The sequence below is a fragment of the Macrosteles quadrilineatus genome, unplaced genomic scaffold, assembly GCF_028750875.1.
Source record: "Macrosteles quadrilineatus isolate MER2022 unplaced genomic scaffold, UCM_ALF_1.0 Scaffold_2__2_contigs__length_208266976, whole genome shotgun sequence".
Lineage (NCBI taxonomy): Eukaryota > Metazoa > Arthropoda > Insecta > Hemiptera > Cicadellidae > Macrosteles > Macrosteles quadrilineatus.
The window spans coordinates 137,324,393-137,343,327 of NW_026542595.1; the positions used below are offsets into that span (position 1 = coordinate 137,324,393).

Consider the following 18,935-nt stretch of genomic DNA (forward strand, 5'->3'; position numbering starts at 1 on the left):
AGAAAAGGCATAAATTAAGTACAGTTAAGGGCAAAAGTTTCGGGACGGTGGCGCTATCCGTGGACATTGGATCAAACTGTCAAACTCGATTCTCTTTGTTTACAATTAAACATATGGTCATAGTTTGAAATAGTTTTTAAGTTTAACCACAGACTGCAGGACTTATTACTTCCAGAGCAAAGCCGGATTTTTTTAACATCTTTAACTAAGTCTAAAAACAATTTGCAAAACTACAGATTAGGGCCATTTATTTGACACTTCAATCATCAAAATCAGTCAAAAAATGAGGGAGGAGTTCTGTTTACAAAAATCGGCTTAGCGTATTATATATATATATATATACAGGGTGGTAAAAAAGTCCCAGGACAGTTAAATATTTTAAAAAATAATGCAGATAGAGCTACAATACTTGGTACAAAGTTACAGGGCATAAAACCCTATTTTAACACATATTCAGTGATCCAATAACTCTTCAGGGGGACGGCCCACAAGGAGTCGGAAGAAAATCTTAAATGGAAGCATAGGTCAATATGCACATCAAATCAAAGGTATTTTTTAGTAGAATACAATGCCGCAAACCGTACTTCAAAAGGTTGATCCTGCGCAAAATGGCAGATGTTCAAAGATTTCTTGAATCCGCCATTATGAATCTTTGAACGACTGCCATTTTTTACTCAGGCATTCTTTTGAGCTTGAATTTACGGCATCGTAATCTACTAGTGAAGACCTTTAATTTGATGTGTATATCGACCTATGCTTACGTTAACAATTTTCTTCCGATTCCTAGGGCTGTGCCCCCTGAGGAGTAAGCGTATAATAGCAATGTAAATTAAATGAATCTTTGAACAACTGTCATTTTGCGCAGGATCAACCTTTTGAAGTCCAGTTTGCGGCATTGTATTCTACTAAAAAATACCTTTAATTTGATGTGCATCCTAGGCAGGTATTTGACGTAGGTATTTGATTTGACCTATGCTTCCATTTAAGATTTTCTTCCGACTCCTTGTGGGCCGTCCCGCTGAAGAGTTATTGGATCATTGAATATGTGTTAAAATAGAGTTTTATGCCCTGTAACTTTGTACCAAGTATTGTAGCTCTATCTGCATCATTTTTTAAAATATTTAACTGTCCTGGGACTTTTTTACCACCCTGTATATATATATTGATGTGTTTTTATCAAAATATCACCATTAGTACCGAATCTGCAGACTAAGCGAATTTCAATTTGTCTTGATTTTACCTCAAAGTTTTCCATAAATAGTCATATTCAACCTTTTTAAAACATTAGATTAAAATACATAGTTTTGGAACTACGATAAGAAAATGTGTTGTTTTTATAAAAATGTTATAGTGTAGGATGAAAGAAATAAATTTTCCAATTTTTATCAAAATATATCCATAATCAAGCGAACTATTTTGTTTTCTCCTTAACAATAACAAGATAATTTTTAATGTACAGTTTTTTAGTCTCTGTAACCAACTTCAACATTGGGATGGAAGGTTTAGTTCTATAGAATCAAAAGGTTCTGCTTTAGTTGTAAATTGTTCTTTAACACAGTTTTATTGTTCGGTTCTAGTCCTTAGATAGTCGAAGAGCACCTTTACGAAACACTTTCTCACTAACTTGCCCATTGGCACACTATTGGTTCTATGATGATCTCTTGGAGAACCGCAACTTCATTGGTTTGGCGGAAGTTGTCACTATACTGTTAGGAGTTAACTCCACGGGTATGGGAGTTTCTGGTGTAATGCTCAACTCATAGTTAGATATTATTGTACTCAATCCAGCCTTCACCTGCATCTTGCCAAATCTCATACCTGTAAAACAAGTTCTAATTAAAATACCCTCTCCGCAGCAAACGTGCCAACTAAGCAAATTTCCATTTGTGTGAATTGATTTGCAATTAAATCTATTTAAATAATATTAGGTTTAACGAGTACCTAGCTTTTCTGCTACAAGGAAACTATTTAAGTGTTGTTTTTTTTTGTAAAATAATAATAGCTTAGTGTTGTATTAAGTCTGTTCTTTAAGTCATATGATTTATTTGTGTTTAAATATCTTTTGTTGACAGATGATTTTGGTAAACATGTTTTTGTAAACATTGGTTAAGTTTTGAAATAGAGTTTGTTGAAACAAGATGTGTGTTTAATATTCTTGGATTATAAATAGAACATGGTGGCAGCGTAGTGCATTTTTATCGAACTGAAAGTCTAAAACCACGCATAATGTCAAGTAAGAGCAGAAAAAAATTAAATACTCGGAGGCAAAGGTATGAGGACAACGCCCAAAGTGAACTCAATTACGTTTCAGAAAGGGGCTCTAGAAAGACTAAAGATGAGTCACGAGGTTTTGCATTGGGACATACGAACAGAGAAAATAATGCAGTTATATGTACTCATACTCCGATGATCAATATCACGTTACCAACTCCGGAAACGTTCTCTTTTACTCCGAATGAGTGGCATCGCTTTCAAAGGTACAGACGGGGTTGCGGTCTGGATAGCACTTCTGACGCTCGGCAAATCGATGTACTTTTGTTTACAATCGGTAGTAGAAGTGAAGATATTTTCGATTAGTTTTCACCTAAACCTAATACTTATGACGTGGCTCTTCGGGCCTTTGATGAATACTTTGTGCCAAGACGGGATATAATTTATGAGAGAACAAAATTTTTGAGACACAAGCAAGGGAGTGATCCATCTGAAAAATTCATAACAGATTTGCATGGTCTTGCGGAAACGTGCGCATGGGGTGAACTAAACGATGAGATGATGCTTCTCGTCCTCATTATTGGTATGAAAGATGAGGCTCTAAGTGATAGACTCCAGCTGGACTCTCAATTAAGTACCAGCCGAAGTATAAGATGCAATTTGATAAACAACATGGAGCGAGTGACTTGTGAATTAGAAGCTGGAAGCATGGTATGGATCACTACGTAGACATGGTAAGGTAGTCAGGAAATTGAACGAACCACATTCCTACCTTGTGGAAACTGACAAGAGAACCATTCAACGAAACCGGAAGTTCTTAGTTCCTGCACCACACTACGGAGAAGATTGTATTCTTTCAAACTGTTCATCTACGGTCCTTAATTGTCCATCTAACTCACGTGATCATCCAGGTGCTGGCACAGTTACCCGTTACGAAAGGTCCATCAAGATACCGAGGCGGTACCGAGCTTCATGAAGATGTAGACATCTTGAGGCGAGATGTTTTATTAAGTCTGTTCTTTAAGTCATATGATTTATTTGTGTTTAAATATCTTTTGTTGACAGATGATTTTGGTAAACATGTTTTTGTAAACATTGGTTTAGTTTTAAAATAGAGTTTGTTGAAACAAGATGTGTGTTTAATATTCTTGGATTAGAAATAGAACACTTAGTATACAATAAATAAATTTGCCAATTTTGATCGAAATATATCCATAAACAAGCAAACTACAACATTTAACAACAAACTCCTAGTATCATTATCATAAATCCTCACACCAAGAAGCAAATTTGACCAAGGTCATGGCCATTGTACTAACATCCTGATTTTGTACAAGCAAAATCCAACCCATTTATAAATACATCTACTGCTATAGGAATGAATAAAAAAATCTGAGAAATATTATTAATAATAATCTGATTATGTTAAGTCAAAATTGTCAATCTATGTAACATATTTCTGCTTATATTTTGCACCCTGTAAATAATTAAATGGTGAATATACGTAAAAAAAACATTAGGTGTAAAACTAATTAAGAGGTTATACAATTATTTTTTTAAGTGTTAATTAATTAATTAATTCTCTTACTCACCAATACACACTCGTGGACCTTCGCCAAAAGGTAGGAAGGAGTAATTGTGTCTACTTCTGATATTTACTTCACTAAATCTTTCTGGGTCGAATTTGAATGGTTCTGGGTAAATATCTGGGTCATGATGAATAGCATAGATTGGAATTACAACTTTTACATTGAGATCCAGAGTTGCGTTTTTGTCTGGTATTTTATACGGCTCAGTGCACTTGCGGATCAAAGCTGGAACTGATGCATACATACGCAATGTTTCTGAAACAGATTTTAAATTTTAAATTGATTCCTTTTTAAATTGATTTCACGCTTAAGTATTATGGTAAAGAATGATCAAATCTCTTTTGTTTTAGTTGCCAATACTGTATATTGTTTTGGAATCAAAGAAGAAATAAAAAAAAAATATTATTGTGTTATCTTGAATCTTTGTAGAAGGAACAAATGAGCTTATTGCTTGACAGATATATTTTACATTACAAATAGTACTATTTTCGTAATGCAAAATGCACGATAAAACAATTGGAAAATATCTAATTTATTGTTTATGGTCCGGAGCGGGAAAGTTTTTGTCTTCTAATCAATATTTCAGTGGTTTGCTGATTTCCAAATATTTTAAGTGGTTAAAAACTACAGTGTTATTCAAAATATATTCATCTTTTTTACTGGAATTATTCATAAAATCTACCTCTTGCGTCAAAAGATATGATCCATTAATCCAAGTAGATAAAATTGTTATGACAATATAACCGACTTATTCACAATAATTGTAAGCATGAATAAAAAAAAACAATGTTGGGCATGAATAACGAGATCCAGAATCTATATCTTACCATTTAGCACTTGCTCCATGTAGTTCATCTCCTGGATTGCTTGGTAGGTAATTTTTCCGTCGTGATTCTCCAGAACTTCGTCAATTTCCCGTCTCAACTTCTCCTGCAAGTCTGGATTGCGTGCAAGCTCGTACAACACAAACGTGGTTGTAGAAGAAGCTGTTTCAAACCCAGCAGCAAAGAAAAAAAATGCTTGAGCAGCCATTTCTTTCAATGTCAATGCTAAAACAAAATATTTTGTCCTGTGATATTGCATTTGTTCAATAATTTAGAATCTAGATATTTTATGAAGTAGAACAAATTTTCAATAGATCATCTGAATCCTTCACTCAGTTACTCAATACTTTGGCATTAAAAGGATTGGAAAATACATAGGGTGCGATAGGGTAGATGAAGGTGAATGAATGAGGTGAAAACAGTTGACTCTTATCCAAAAGAATGCAGGTGAATTTAAATTTACACTTTCTTGTGAATATTCTCCTTTACCATTAAGAACATAAAAACACTTCAATACACTTAATTATTTGTTTTTAAAGGTCTACAAATTGGTTTGGAAAGAAATTGCCTTGGGATTTTATGATTTAAATTCAAAAATGGATTACCCAATTTTTACCTCATAAAACCACCCATAACTTGGTAGAGGTCTTCAAAGAAAGGTCTTGGTCTGTATATGAGTTATCAAAAGAAAAACGAAGTAAATTCCCTTAGGGCTCTGCCCCAGAAGCCTTAAAAAGATCCTTCCACATATTTGCTTACATTTTGGCCATGTGGATAATACTTTTTAATGCAACAGCTGTTAATTTTTAAATCTATATTTACTTATTTAATATGCAAGCAGGTTTTTTGTGACAATTACTCCTCCGAAACTACTAAACCGATTGACATGTTTTTGGTGTCATTGGAAAGAGCGTAACGTGAAGTTGTGCAGGAAACTTTCTTTTTTTGGAAATAATTAGAGAGTGAGGCCCTTTGGCCCTTTAAAGTTTCGTATTTCTCCATAAGATTAACATGGGAAACAAAAATTGTTATGAAACTCAAGCTGTTGTCAGAAATTAAAATTGAGAAGAAGAACATATATGTTAATTGTAAACAGTCAATAAGTTTGCTACAATCATTTACTGACTTGGTTGAAATGTAATATTTACTATTTGAATTTGGGTTGACGTAAATATTACAATGAAAAAAATGAGATAGCCTGGATAATTTGATATAGGCTACTACAAAGAAAACTGAATTAGGTGCTCCGTTTCTTAGTAATTATTGAAAGAGGCGATTTGCAGACTAATGGAAACATAGAAAAGTCATAGAACACCACCAAGGAGAGAAGAAATATAAATAATGCTTTTTTTATTTAGAATCTTTATTATGGACAACCTAATGCGGCTAAGAGTAAGGCTATTCGTAGAAAACACTAAAAACAAGATCAGCTTTTGAAACATGATAAGTTATTTAAACGAAATGTTGATTATATCGATCTGTTATCTACATGTTGAGTATTTCCATAATCTTTGAGTCGAATCATCACTACTGTTATTCGTATTAAAATAACGCCTGTAATACTTAGCAATTGCACGAATTCGAGCAACAGGGACACTAGTTGTATTTTAAACAACACACATTTATTGAGAGTTACTGAATTGTCCAAAGGAAGTATTTGCAATGTTATTTTCTTGAACTCTTAGAGAGACTTTGAATGTTATTAGACTAACGAAATAAGAGTTGAGCATGTTTACTAGCGCTACTCAGCAACAAAAACAATTTTATTTATCTCTAAAAAATATATTCTTAAAGTGCACTGAGCAGCAGCCTAAAAAGTACTATGTAACTTCCTCATATAGTTACAAAATGCTCAAACTCGCATTGGACGCATTGTGACATTTATGATTCGGCTTATATTTCTCCAACAGTTATTCATCTGCAGAAGAAGTTCAGTGTGCTCTTACCGTGTCCAATAACATCCAAACACAAAAACCTTGCCTAAAATGGTACGTACCAATCTTGACAAATTATTTTCAGTGGCCTATATTACGGACCGTGGTCCACTGAGTTGGTAACATTATTGAAAGTAACACGATAATTTGGCTGTAAGAGAACTATTTAAGCAGCTACTGTCATGACAGAAAGGTCATATTCCTTTAAACTAGATCACATTATCTTTTATAAGATACGTTGATTAACAATGCATGTAAACGTCAATATTTACGTAACAGCCAATTTACAGTATGTTTTTCTCTTTGGAAATGCCACATTGCTATTTCAAACTAGGAGGCCCCTACCCATCGATTTCAACGGGTTTCACCTAGTTATTTATATTTCTTCTATGACTTTTCTATGTTTCCATAGTTTGCAAATCGACTCTTTCAATGATTGCTCAAGAAATGCAGTACCGTACTGTGTTAATTTAGTTTTCTATTTAGTATAGCAAATTGTTCAGGCGTTCTCACTTTTTTTCCATTGTAATATTTACGCCAACCCAAATTTTCAATTAGTAAATATTTTATTTCAACCAAGTTTGTAGCACAAGTTTTCCAAATTGCAACTAAAATAAACAGCTATTAAATTATCCAGCTTATCAAATATAAACAAATATGTTCTTCATAAGGATAACATGGGAACTTTAAAAGCCACTGGGGCAGAGAAAAAGGGACTTATTCGAAAATATAAGGCCAGCTTGCAAATCTACACATCTAGACGAACTTTTTGGTATATAATATGTGGGGTTGAATCTTAAAACAAAAAACCCTTATTGTTCACAAAGTTTCATGTAGCGTATTAATTATATAGATAGATGGATTCCCTATATGGTAAATTCGCTAGAAATGGAAAATTCAAGAGTACAATTCTTACCTTTTTCCTTTAACCCATGATTCTTGTTTTGAGCGTGAGAGTCATCATCCAAAGAAGCATTGTTCTTTACTTTGATCAGAAGATCCATAAAGTCATTTCTGCTCACATTGTTTTCTTCTCTGTATTTTACTGTTGTTTCAGTTAAATTTAAAAAAAAATCCTTTGCACGATCGTCCGTCAAAGACATACCTAACACATTACACATAACAGGGAATGTCGACATGAAAAATCGTTTGAACAGAATCCATTTTGACTGCCTGAATATCAATTGACTTATATCAAAAATGTCAGCATTAGAATCTTGCAAAGTGTTTACATCCAAACCAAAAGCGCAAGTGGAAATTATATCGAGGGTAAAACGGCTTGTTAAATCCTTGACATCGATTGTTTCATCATTCAAAGCCAATGGTTCCAGATGTTTCTTAAGTTGCTCGGAGCATTTCTCTATCAGCGTAAACATCTGTTTCATCTTTCCAGAGGTAAACGACGGGGTCAACTTCGTTCTCATTTCTTTCCACTCTTCTCCCTCCAAGGCAAATAAATGCTTGGAAAGAAAATCATTGGAAGATTTATTAGGTAACGGACGGTCCACGAAGTGATAAAAGTCCTTTGTTAGGATTTGTTTCACAATGTCTAGATCAGTTACGATTAGAGTCGGCCTTCGAACTTCATATATTCCGCCATACTTATTCTTCTTAAACTTCTTGTAGAATGTCTCGTAAAATGCGCCCGAATGTGTTCTTGTTAGTATAAGATCTCGCCCGTTGCCGAAGGGGAAGGTAGGTTCTTCGTGTGGAATACCTTTCTGCTTCCAATAGTTGTAGTTCCTAGTGATGTAGGAATATAAGAGACCTGCTATTGTGGCGATGATCAACGTGGCTTGTATCAAAACACCCTCTAGCGCCCACTCCATTCTGCAAACACATGATATTTTATTAAATAAAAATACAGTTTCTGTAAAATAACTAAATACTATTTCTTTGTTGACTATTGGTAGAAGTCCATTGTCTAATACCATGCAAAAACAAATAAATGTTGCCTGGTCATATTAAAAATTTGGTTCGTTTACAAAAAATGTTAAGTAATAATTGTATAAATAGATTAATCGGCACCCTGTTCTTTGGTATCCTCACAAGCTACTTGTAATGTTCATAACAATGATAAGAAGGTCCATCGGCAGCCTGTTCTCATTACCGAAAGATAAATTTAAAACCAAATGTTGTGTATCACTGATAAATAAAAAGCATTGACAGACAATTCATCACGATTCTCAAAATCTAAATTTAAAACAAAATGTCACCTAACACTGTTATTGGCACCCCATTTGGGATACTCAATGATTGTACGCTCACAGGACTGGTAGCGACACAACCCGCACAGCAGCCACATTAATAGCATTGATTAGTACTGTCGCTTTCACGTTCGCCTTCAATTAGTTTATCAGCACCCCGTTTTCTAGTAGCCTAACATAATCCTCTGCCGTATCCCCTACTCCACGCTATAGCATTTTTTTGTAAGTATACATTTTGGGGTCTGATGTTGATTGGAGTATCCAATTGAAATCGATCACCACTTTCCATTTTTTATATGTAATTTACGTCTTGTGATGATACTGTAGTGTAAATATATGTTTGAAGTGCTATTAGACGTATATGTATGTACTTTCAGTAAATTTAATAACACATTGTATGCTAAAATTCTTATCAATAAGGTGTTTAGGAAACCAATAAACTTTTATTTTATAAAACCTCACCTTGGATATTTAAAAGCCCTTGGGATGGACCCCACTATTGAGGTGGAAATAGTACTTTGCAGTGCACCCCAATAGCATGTACTTCTACAAGCAGAAGTGGGTGGTCATGAAAAAAAATCTCTGGACATACCCACACACACTCTCCTTTTTATATATTTAGATTTTAATTTTTCCTACCAAATTCTTTGAAGGAATATTAAATATTACAATTTACACCAATAAATGTAAACAAATATCAAACAACAACAACACATTTCGACTGTAAAATCTGTAATACATAATTTAATAAACATTCTTGCACAGTGAAATATAATAATAAATTGTAAAAAATCCATTTAATCAACATTCATCCAATGCAAACAATTAATTAATGTTCTACTGGTATATAAATGACCTTACCTGGGAGACTGCTGTCAGATCAGACCAGGACTGTCTAGTGTAATTCAGCTGTTATTATCCCTTCCAAAATGCTCACCAATCGCCGAGTCACTGTTCAGAGATGGGAATGTTGCTGCAAGTCAAATGTTCGATATATCAAATAATTTATACTTGTACCAATAAGTCAAACAATGTTTGGTGAGGTCTGTAGGTCAAAATCCCATTGAGTCAAATAACACAGTCAGTGCTGAAAACGTAGTCTCTGTTAAAGCGATGACACATTGTGACTTTGACCTAATGCAACAGCAGATCACGAATACTAGAAAAAAACCGGTATGGATCATAAACATAAACAAATGACATTGTTGGCCCGAATCCTATACTAATAGCATTGAACATATGTTTTGGCAGTTCCATTTAAGCAATGTTAAATCATGTTTATTTTCGGGCCAAAAACTTAATTTGTTTATGTTTATGATCCATACCGGTATTTTTCTAGTAATCGTGTAGCAGATTTGATGTGACAAAATACGATAAACTACAAGTTAAGTTTCACTGAGTCAACAGTGCCGAAAGGTCAAAAGTAACGTCGTTTCAGTGGATAGTAGACCTCCTGCAACGCTCGCTACCAACAATACACACTTCTAATTGAGTGAAAATTTAAAAACGTACGTTTTCATGTCCCTGGCCTTTTACTTCGTAGATACTGGATTTGTAGTTTATTATTATGTGTTTTAATATTTTTTGGGACGGGGGCAACATGTTACACACATTTATTTGGTTTTAAATAGGTTCTAGGTATTTTTTTCATATTTTTAAAGTCTCGAAATTCACGACCATGACGTGTCCCTAGGGTACATTTTCCAACTTTCACGCTGTTTTTAGACTAATTATTCATGCCGAAATATATAAAACCATATTTTTATGTCATCAATGGTTATTAAACTTACAAAAAATTAGCATATTATAATTTTATTGCCATTGCAAACTGACTACCATGACAAAATATGTCTGTCCCTCGATTTGGCGTCACGACCATTTGGGAAAAATTTTCAACTTTGGAGTACGACAGTGGCAAGCCTGGCGTCGATGGAGTCAGTTGGTTTTAGAGACTAGTTCGGGGTGTACGTCAGGATTGTAGTGCCGGTCGTTTCGAGTTGAAAGGAGGAATTACAAGATTAATAAAGGAAAGATTGTGTTTTTTGTAATTTTGGTGTGTCCATGACCGTACGTAGTCATTTGATGAAGTAGACATGGTGTTAATTTTTGTTTATAAGATATTTCAATTGCTAGATTAACCTAGAAGTCCACTTTGTATCCTCGAACATGAGGTGCAGGGCTACCGCCAGAACAGAGCCTAATAACACGTAATTTCACGACCAAAGTTTCACGACCATCGCTGGTTTTTTCACGACCAATCCAGCCTTATGGATTATAGTGTGTTTGGTCGTGACAATAACTTTGTAAATTGAACAGTTTAGTTCAATTGAAACACATATTTTTATTATAACTAACAATATAATTGAAGGACTGTTTAGAAAGATTGAGATTATTTCAGAAAATTCACGACCGTCCCGCTTGTCCCTGACCATCACGTTAACGATTTCTATCATAAAAATTGCAAAAATTAAAATATTGTCATATTTCAATGTTTTATACACAAAAGAAGCACACCTCTATACAAACATAACGATTTTTCGGGTCTCAGGTGAGTTTTTTCGGAGTTATACAAACTTAAAAAGATTTTATTGGCTTTATTTCAATTTTTTGAGTTTTTTAATTTTTTTCTAGAAAGACCAAATATACCAAAAGCTCAGTGACCTTTTTATTGTATAATGGTCATAAAAGTAAATTAGTTTATAGCAAAACATAGTTATAAAAATAATATTAACTATTTTTAATATTCATTTAAACGTCTTTTATGGTCGTGACAGGATTTTGTGTTTTTCCACTAAAGATGCTCTTTTAAAAAAAACTACCAAAGATATTGCGTTACCATGGACATTTTATGAAACTTAAAATTTTAATGAAATAAAAAAAATAATAAAAGTTTTGAAAAAAGGGAGAAAAAATTTGCAAAGTGCTTTTCCTGAAAACGTACGTTTTTAAATTTTCACTCAATTACTTTGTGTTTTGTCATAATTAGAATAGAGCTAAAATTATCATATTTGGTACATAGCTTATCTATTAATGCTTATTTCCAACTGTTTGGTTAAAACTGTAAATATGTAGTTTAAATTTTCCTGTGATTATTATACAGTATACGTTTGTAAAAATGGAGAACCATTTGAACCATAATGGACTACAACTGATGGAAACATGATTATGAAAAGTTACAGACATTAGAATTGAACCAACAGTCTTGATTGTTTACAATAAATTTAAACCTTCTATAAAATGTTTGAACATCTTTTTCAGAAATATAGTTAAAAATATAATTATACAGTACTTATCAAGTTTAAAATAAAAACCCCATGTTTAGCCTTACTAGCATGAAATACTAAAATAAACAGTTACTTTAGAAGTACCACACTCAATGAAAATATCAACTAATATTCTCTTTAAAAGTAGTCTTTGAAAACCCCTGGCTATAGCTGGTGTTATAAAATGAGTACTGTACTTCAGTATGTTCAATATAACCCATAATCCTAATTAAACAGGCTTTTCCAAGAAATATTAAAACTTAAATTGATATTATATATTTGCGTATGGAGGTTGATGGGGGGGGGGGGTTACACAAACGGCGTAAACACTAAAACTCACTGATGAATCATACATGGCGTTACCAATCACACTTAGTTGTAAAACAACTAAAACAGAACATGAAAAACTAGATGAAACTAATTTCACTATCATAAATTCACTTTTACCGTTATTTCGCATACAATGTTGTTTTCCACATTCTGGCACTGTGAAATAGTACTTACATGTATGAATACTGTCAATACCTGGTCTTATCACAGGCTTAGGTATACTGCTGCATGTGTGTTATCAACTGACTCACGACCTTCAGTACGTTTGTGAGGAAACAGTAAAAAATAACAATTAAGTGTTGCAGACCGATATGTTTAGTGCAGTTAAAAAATGTAACAAAAGAAAATGTGAGCATTTTAAATGGAACAACTTAGCATATTTCCCTATAAGGAAGTAGCCATTATCGTAGGGTGGAACGGAAAGACCAAACCCCGGGACCTAAACTTTTATTTTGATGTCCCCAAAATGCAAAAAACAATGTCAACATCATTATATAAATACATTTAAGCTACATCCAATCAAATACGCCAGTTGGTATAAAAACTAAGACAACTATGATCCTTTAAGTCATGTGGTTATTTTTTATTGTTATAAGCAGTTATGTAAATTGTGCTAAGTAAGATACTTACCAATCATTTTAGCCTCTGAATTGCTTATATATTAATTGATATTATAAGGCCTTATCTTAGCAATCCTGTTTTATTGATCTGAAATTAATTTCGGGCCCGAAGGTCCATCATCAGTCGGAATCTAGTAGACCAAATTTTTCTATAATAGAATTAGACTCCTCATCCCATTGTACATTTTGAAGCTTGTTTTTTGTGTCTAGTTCATGTACGTCCACACAGATCGCTAGTGTAGACAAAATTTTGTTTCTATTATTTTAGGGTTATTTTCATAATTTGTGCTTTACTATTTGATTATATGAATAGAAGACCAGTTATTGTTTATGATTATGCAGTTTTATTTGGTTAAATTATGTTTTAAATGACTGAAATATCAAGAAACAAATTGTAAACAAAACATAACCTCTACAGTTGGACGTACAGAACTAACAATTAAATTGGCTTCAGCTGTTCCATAAGGATGACAAATCTACTAAGGGAGTATGTTTTATCTATGGTAGAATCCACCCTTTGGGTTTCGCATAAAGTTTCACAACATTTAAGACAATACAAGTCATAGTCGATACGAAAAGAATAAAACAATTAGGGTTAAAAACAGGTTCTCTAACCAAAGTGAGGTTATCTGACATTATAAAAGACATGGTTTTTAACCCTAATTGTTTTATTCTTTTCGTATCAATTATGACTTGTATTGTCTTAAATGTATTGAAACTTTCTACGAAACCCAACGGGTGGATTCTATTATAGAAACATTTGGTCTACTAGATTCCGACTGATGATGGACCTTCGGGCCCGAAACTAATTTCAGATCAATAAAACAGGATTGCTAAGGTAAGGCCTCATAATATCAATTAAGATACTTACACTTGTGCAATTGACTTTCTACTGGATTTCTACCTAAAACGGAACAAAATTCTTGTAATTATGGGTTATAATTCACTAATTCAGTTCAATTACGGCCATATATAATAAAATACGTATCCCTACATATTGCATCTATCTACTCTTTTACTTACCAATGAACTAATAAAATTAATGCTGATTGAGAAGTTGAAAAATTATTTATACTAGATAACCCGTTGCTCGAAATCGAGCAAAACTGTAACTTGTAATAAAAGAATAAAGAGCAAAAACATAAACAGCAAGACCTCAATTAAAGAGTACTAAAATAATTTTTATGGCTGATAATAGGAATATGAAATATACTATGTTGTAAAATGATAAACGTAATTTACAATATCTAAATATTCATGCGCTCTCATACTGCTTTGGTTATCTCTTATGCACAGTAGGCGGGTGCAGTCTATGAGCAAGTAGATGTCAAGCAGTGAACTTTTTCCGACCTAATGTAGCAAACCAAATCCATTTCTTGACGCCAACCAGTACGACACGTACCCTAGCATTGTTAATTTATTTCTACGATATGTCCTGTTTTAGGCGTGTTTAAATTATGGGGCCCCAACCAAAGTCTTCGGTTGGGAACATAAGAGGGTAGGCAAGTGGATCTAACGACGGATATAGAACGGATACGCGTTTACATTGTTTGTTTAAAAAAAAAAACAAAAACAAAAAAAAACTTAAGATTTAAGATTTATTTGGCCAGGAGGTGCTCTATTTTCAACTTTAAAAATAGCTGCAACATATATACAGGTAGCATCATTTTAGCGAGGGAAGTCACTTATTTTGTCCCTTACATACATAAGAATCTTACTTGACTCCTCGAAGCTCTCGTCGTTTTGAAAGCAAATCCAAACCAAGTGAGATTAAAAACGTTTTTCCTTACATAACGGATTTAATTAATTGCAAGTGTAATACTAATAATGTGTAACCGTAAATTAAATTAAATAGCTAACTTAGGCATCATCCAGGTCAGGGACTAGAGATTCTTTGTGTATAAATTGTTCTTCTGTTTTGATAACCGGGAAAGAGACCTTGAGTCTCTGCTTGTATAGGAGTAATAAATAAACGATGATAAAATATCTTCTATCTATCTATTGTTATATATTTATCAGCTTGTAAGGGTTTTGTCCAAGGGATTCTGTCGAAAATTAAGATAAATAATTTAAAAGCATGTAATAAAATTGAAATTTCAGACTTTGGAGAAGGACACGGTTTTGAAAAAAAAATGTATTCATATGATAAACCTGGTAAACCGTGGATAACATTTCACTCTGTAATTCGCTGGAACATTCGTTTCACGGCTGACTAACTCCGAACTCGTCCAATTAACACAAGTTTAAACTATTAACTGTGGTGTTTCATTAAAACTGATATAGACCTAGATAAGATAAATCAAATGCTCAGTGGATCCATTGCAATACTTCCTATTTTTAATAAAAATTCAACTATAAAATGAACTTATTAAGTTTTTGTACGTCTTCACAATACAGTTGGACATTTCAATAAACTTTAAAATACATTACATATTGCTGGTTTAAAAACTCATCTTACTGTATTTAATAATAATACAGAGTGATACATAGGAAATTTTAAGATTATTGGCCTTTGAAAAGTATAATCCATACTTTTGATGTATCTTATGATCTTTTTACAATTTTAAGACTTATCTATTTTAAGCATTTCCTCTCCAAGCCTACTCGTTTAGGAGCTACAGGATGCAGAATGTACACAGCAAGTCATTTCTTTTCAAGGTGTAACACGCTGTATCTCCTTGAGTAAACAGGTTGAGGATAAGGATAAAATCTTTAAATTGCATTTACATTCTAAGCCATCATAAAATACAATGTGTCAGATAAGAAATTTTAAAATTAGCCGGTAGGCTATAGAAAATAGTGGCCATTTTGGTAAAGTGGAATTCATATTTTCTCTAATGTTGCTAATGCTCTCCCCTAAATGTTTTCTCTAAAAATAACTTCCGAGATACCAATGGTTGCACAATTTAAGTTGTTCATCCTGTAAATTGTTTTACAGCAATAAGCTCAGTAAAGCCGCTATTGGTGAATTACAGAAGGACTTTTAATTTACTACAAATGTATAATGGCAGTAAATTCCTAAACAAACCCATGCAATGTCTATAGTTCATGCTTTTCCGTGTAAGATTCAGTTGATCAAGGTCTCACCACATACAATATAATACTGTGTCTCTTTAGATAAGGAGGCAGAGAGAAGAGTTGTGTTTGAATTCATATCACCATAGACAAATACGATGGACTGAGTACAATCATTGACTATGTATATAAAGTCAATGGTACAATCAAGTCTGTTGAACAACATCTCTTGTTTTGCAGCTTTGTTAAAAACAATAATTTGCTTTTCTGCACTGTTAGACTCTTGTATTGACTGTAATTTAAACTATCTACTAACTGAATACTTGTAAAACAGGATTAACTGTTGTGATCTAGATATAGTCTGATGTAAAAGGCAGCTTTGACAATATTTTTCAACAGCATTTTGAATTTTCAATAATATAGTTAATAGATAATGTAATTAATGAATCAGTCAAATAATTTGTTGGCTGATTGTATCATAAGCCACTGTTCCTCTCAAAGAGGTATATCGGCTACGGTCTTTGTTGGTGGTTATAAGTCGGTTGACAAATTATTTCAATACTTGTAATGGATTGTAATAAAATTATGATAAAGAATTGCTTCTATGTTTGACAACAATTCACGGTCCCTGAACATATGCCTTATTGGGAATTAATTAAATGTTTTTGAGGGTGCATCCTCTTTCTAGGAATCTCGGCATTTCCGCTACCACGCTTACGACGGGAACAATACACTAAACTCTAAAGGATGTTACTTTTATGCTATAAATAAATAAACACCCTGTCTACCATAGATCATGCTGGTTCGCGAGCTCGTTTGAATAAATGTAGGTTTACACGTTCGTACCAATTTTCATCAAAATCGGATCATTTTTGCCCAAGTCATCTTGTTAACGGACATATATATATATATGAATTTTGTATTAAACCCATTAAATCAGAATTGATCATGATAGAATAATCTAGGTAAAAGTATTTTATTAGTATCAATCAACTCCAAGTAAACAAAAACAATTAACACATGATAATAAACTAAAATGACAATAGTCAGTAGAGCCAACCATTACATCTCCCTCTTTAAAGGTTGAGTTTCTGGGGAGGTTTTATAAGTCGTCTTGATCGGGTTGTTATGTTAGCAGAAGACATTCCAGAGGTGTTTGGAGGAACCGTTGAAAAGTTTGGCATGTCTTCATGATGATCCATCGGACCTCTTGTTAATGGTTGACTGTTACGGTTATCTGTTGAAAAGTTTGTTAAGCACATACCGTTGTCTTCCTCAGATCGATGATCCTTCTGACTACTTGTTGATGGTTGATGGTTGTGGCAATGATCCTTCTGACTATTTGTTGATGCTTGATGGTTGTGGTAACTTTCCTTTTGAATGTTTGGCATTGGTTGTAAGTGAAACCGGTTTCTTCGAACTATGGTTCCTTTGTCCGTCAGTACTTTATAAGATCGTGGTGAGTTTAACTTTTCTACGACTTTTCCTTCACGTTTCAAATCAGATATCCAAACTTTGGTTCCTGGGTTCATATCTGATAAGGGTCGAGTACCATGTCGTCGATCGTAATTTCGTTTGTAATTTTGTCTATAATGATTCTCCTTCTCTCGGAGATGACTGAAGTCTGGCTTGTTCTCCAGATGACATGGTAAGGTAGGCAAATTGTCCCGTAGTCTGCGTCCGTATAATAACTGTGCTGGACTGTAACCGTTGGCCAGTGGAGAGTTCCTGTAAGACAACAAAGCTAAATATGGATCTCCTTTGTTCTTCTTTAGAACAGCTTTTGCAATTTTTACAGCTGCTTCGGCTGAGCCATTGCTCTGATGAAACTGAGGACTGCTTGTTTTGCATAAAAAGTTGTACTCTTTGGCAAATTTTCTGAATTCTGCACTAGTGATGCCAAACTGCGTTCCACTATCTGAGTATAAAACTTCAGGAATACCGTGGCGAGAAAACGTTGACTTGCATTTCTCAATAACTTCAGATGCAGTGAGCGATTGTAGAGTTGCAATCTCAAAATATCTCGAGAACTGATCTGTTATAACAATGAGCCATTTGCCATTAAGCTTGAACAAATCCATTGCTGCCTTTTCCCATGGACGTTTTGGAAACTCGGAAGTAATGAGCGGCTCATTTCGATTTTCTCTGTGTTTGATGCATGTTGGGCATGAAGCTACCATCATATTTATATCTGATGCCATTCCTGGCCACCATAAACTGAATCTAGCCTTTTCTCGACATTTGGTGGCTCCTAGATGACCGACGTGTATTCTATGAAGCATTTCTTGACAAAGACTTGATGGTACTATTATTCTAGAATTGCGTAAAAGTAAGTTGTCCATCAGTGATATCTCATCTTTAACCGAGAAGTAGGGGACTAGTTGAGATGGAAGTTGTGATTTTTCTGGCCATCCAGTATGACAGTATACTGCAATCTTTCTGAAGATGGGATCTGCTTGCTGAGCTTCCCGTAACCTGTTTATGTTTTCATCAGTCGTAGGTATGTTTTCAACCACATTTTGAACAAAAGCTTCAATTTCTTCTTCCATGTCATATGTTTCCTTGCTTGGAATGGGGCATCTTGAAAGACAGTCTGCTGGTGCAAGGTGTTTTCCAGGCGTATATGTCACTGAATATGAGTATCTCATCATGCGAAGCCTCATTCGCTGTAAGCGAGGTGTAATGTCATCCAAATTCTTAGATGATAAGATTTTTACAAGTGGCTTGTGATCCGTTTCAATTACAATCTCTCGACCAATTATATAGTCTCTGAGCTTGTCACAAGCCCATGTGATTGCCAGGGCTTCACGTTCAATATTTGAATATGATTTTTCAGCTTCTGTAAGTGACCTTGAAATGTAAGAAACAGGTCTGAATTTACCATCATGATGTTTCTGAAGAAGCAATCCGCCGAGACCTTAAGAAGAAGCGTCTGCTGACAC

General features: G+C 33.9%; 2 protein-coding genes across 5 annotated transcripts; both read right to left on the reverse strand.

The window, feature by feature from the left end:
* Positions 1 to 1,371: 1,371 nt before the first annotated feature.
* Positions 1,372 to 13,925, reverse strand: LOC128986245 (probable cytochrome P450 6a14). Of its 4 annotated transcripts, none has more exons than XM_054406489.1 (6): positions 13,850 to 13,925; positions 9,627 to 9,738; positions 7,475 to 8,388; positions 4,628 to 4,849; positions 3,804 to 4,055; positions 1,372 to 1,818 (listed from the first exon to the last, which is right to left on the reverse strand). In XM_054406489.1, exons 3-6 carry the CDS (start codon positions 8,385 to 8,387, stop codon positions 1,649 to 1,651), a joined length of 1,557 nt encoding a protein of 518 aa, XP_054262464.1. In that variant the 5' UTR covers position 8,388; positions 9,627 to 9,738; positions 13,850 to 13,925; the 3' UTR covers positions 1,372 to 1,648. The 4 variants fall into 4 exon arrangements, with proteins under 4 accessions (XP_054262464.1, XP_054262462.1, XP_054262463.1 ...); XM_054406487.1 differs by lacking the exon at positions 13,850 to 13,925 and adding an exon at positions 12,533 to 12,612; XM_054406488.1 differs by lacking the exon at positions 13,850 to 13,925 and adding an exon at positions 12,476 to 12,556.
* Positions 13,926 to 17,069: 3,144 nt separating this feature from the next.
* Positions 17,070 to 18,641, reverse strand: LOC128984945 (uncharacterized protein K02A2.6-like). The gene has a single exon (XM_054404314.1). It carries the CDS (start codon positions 18,639 to 18,641, stop codon positions 17,070 to 17,072), a length of 1,572 nt encoding a protein of 523 aa, XP_054260289.1.
* Between the last annotated feature and the right edge of the window lie 294 nt (positions 18,642 to 18,935).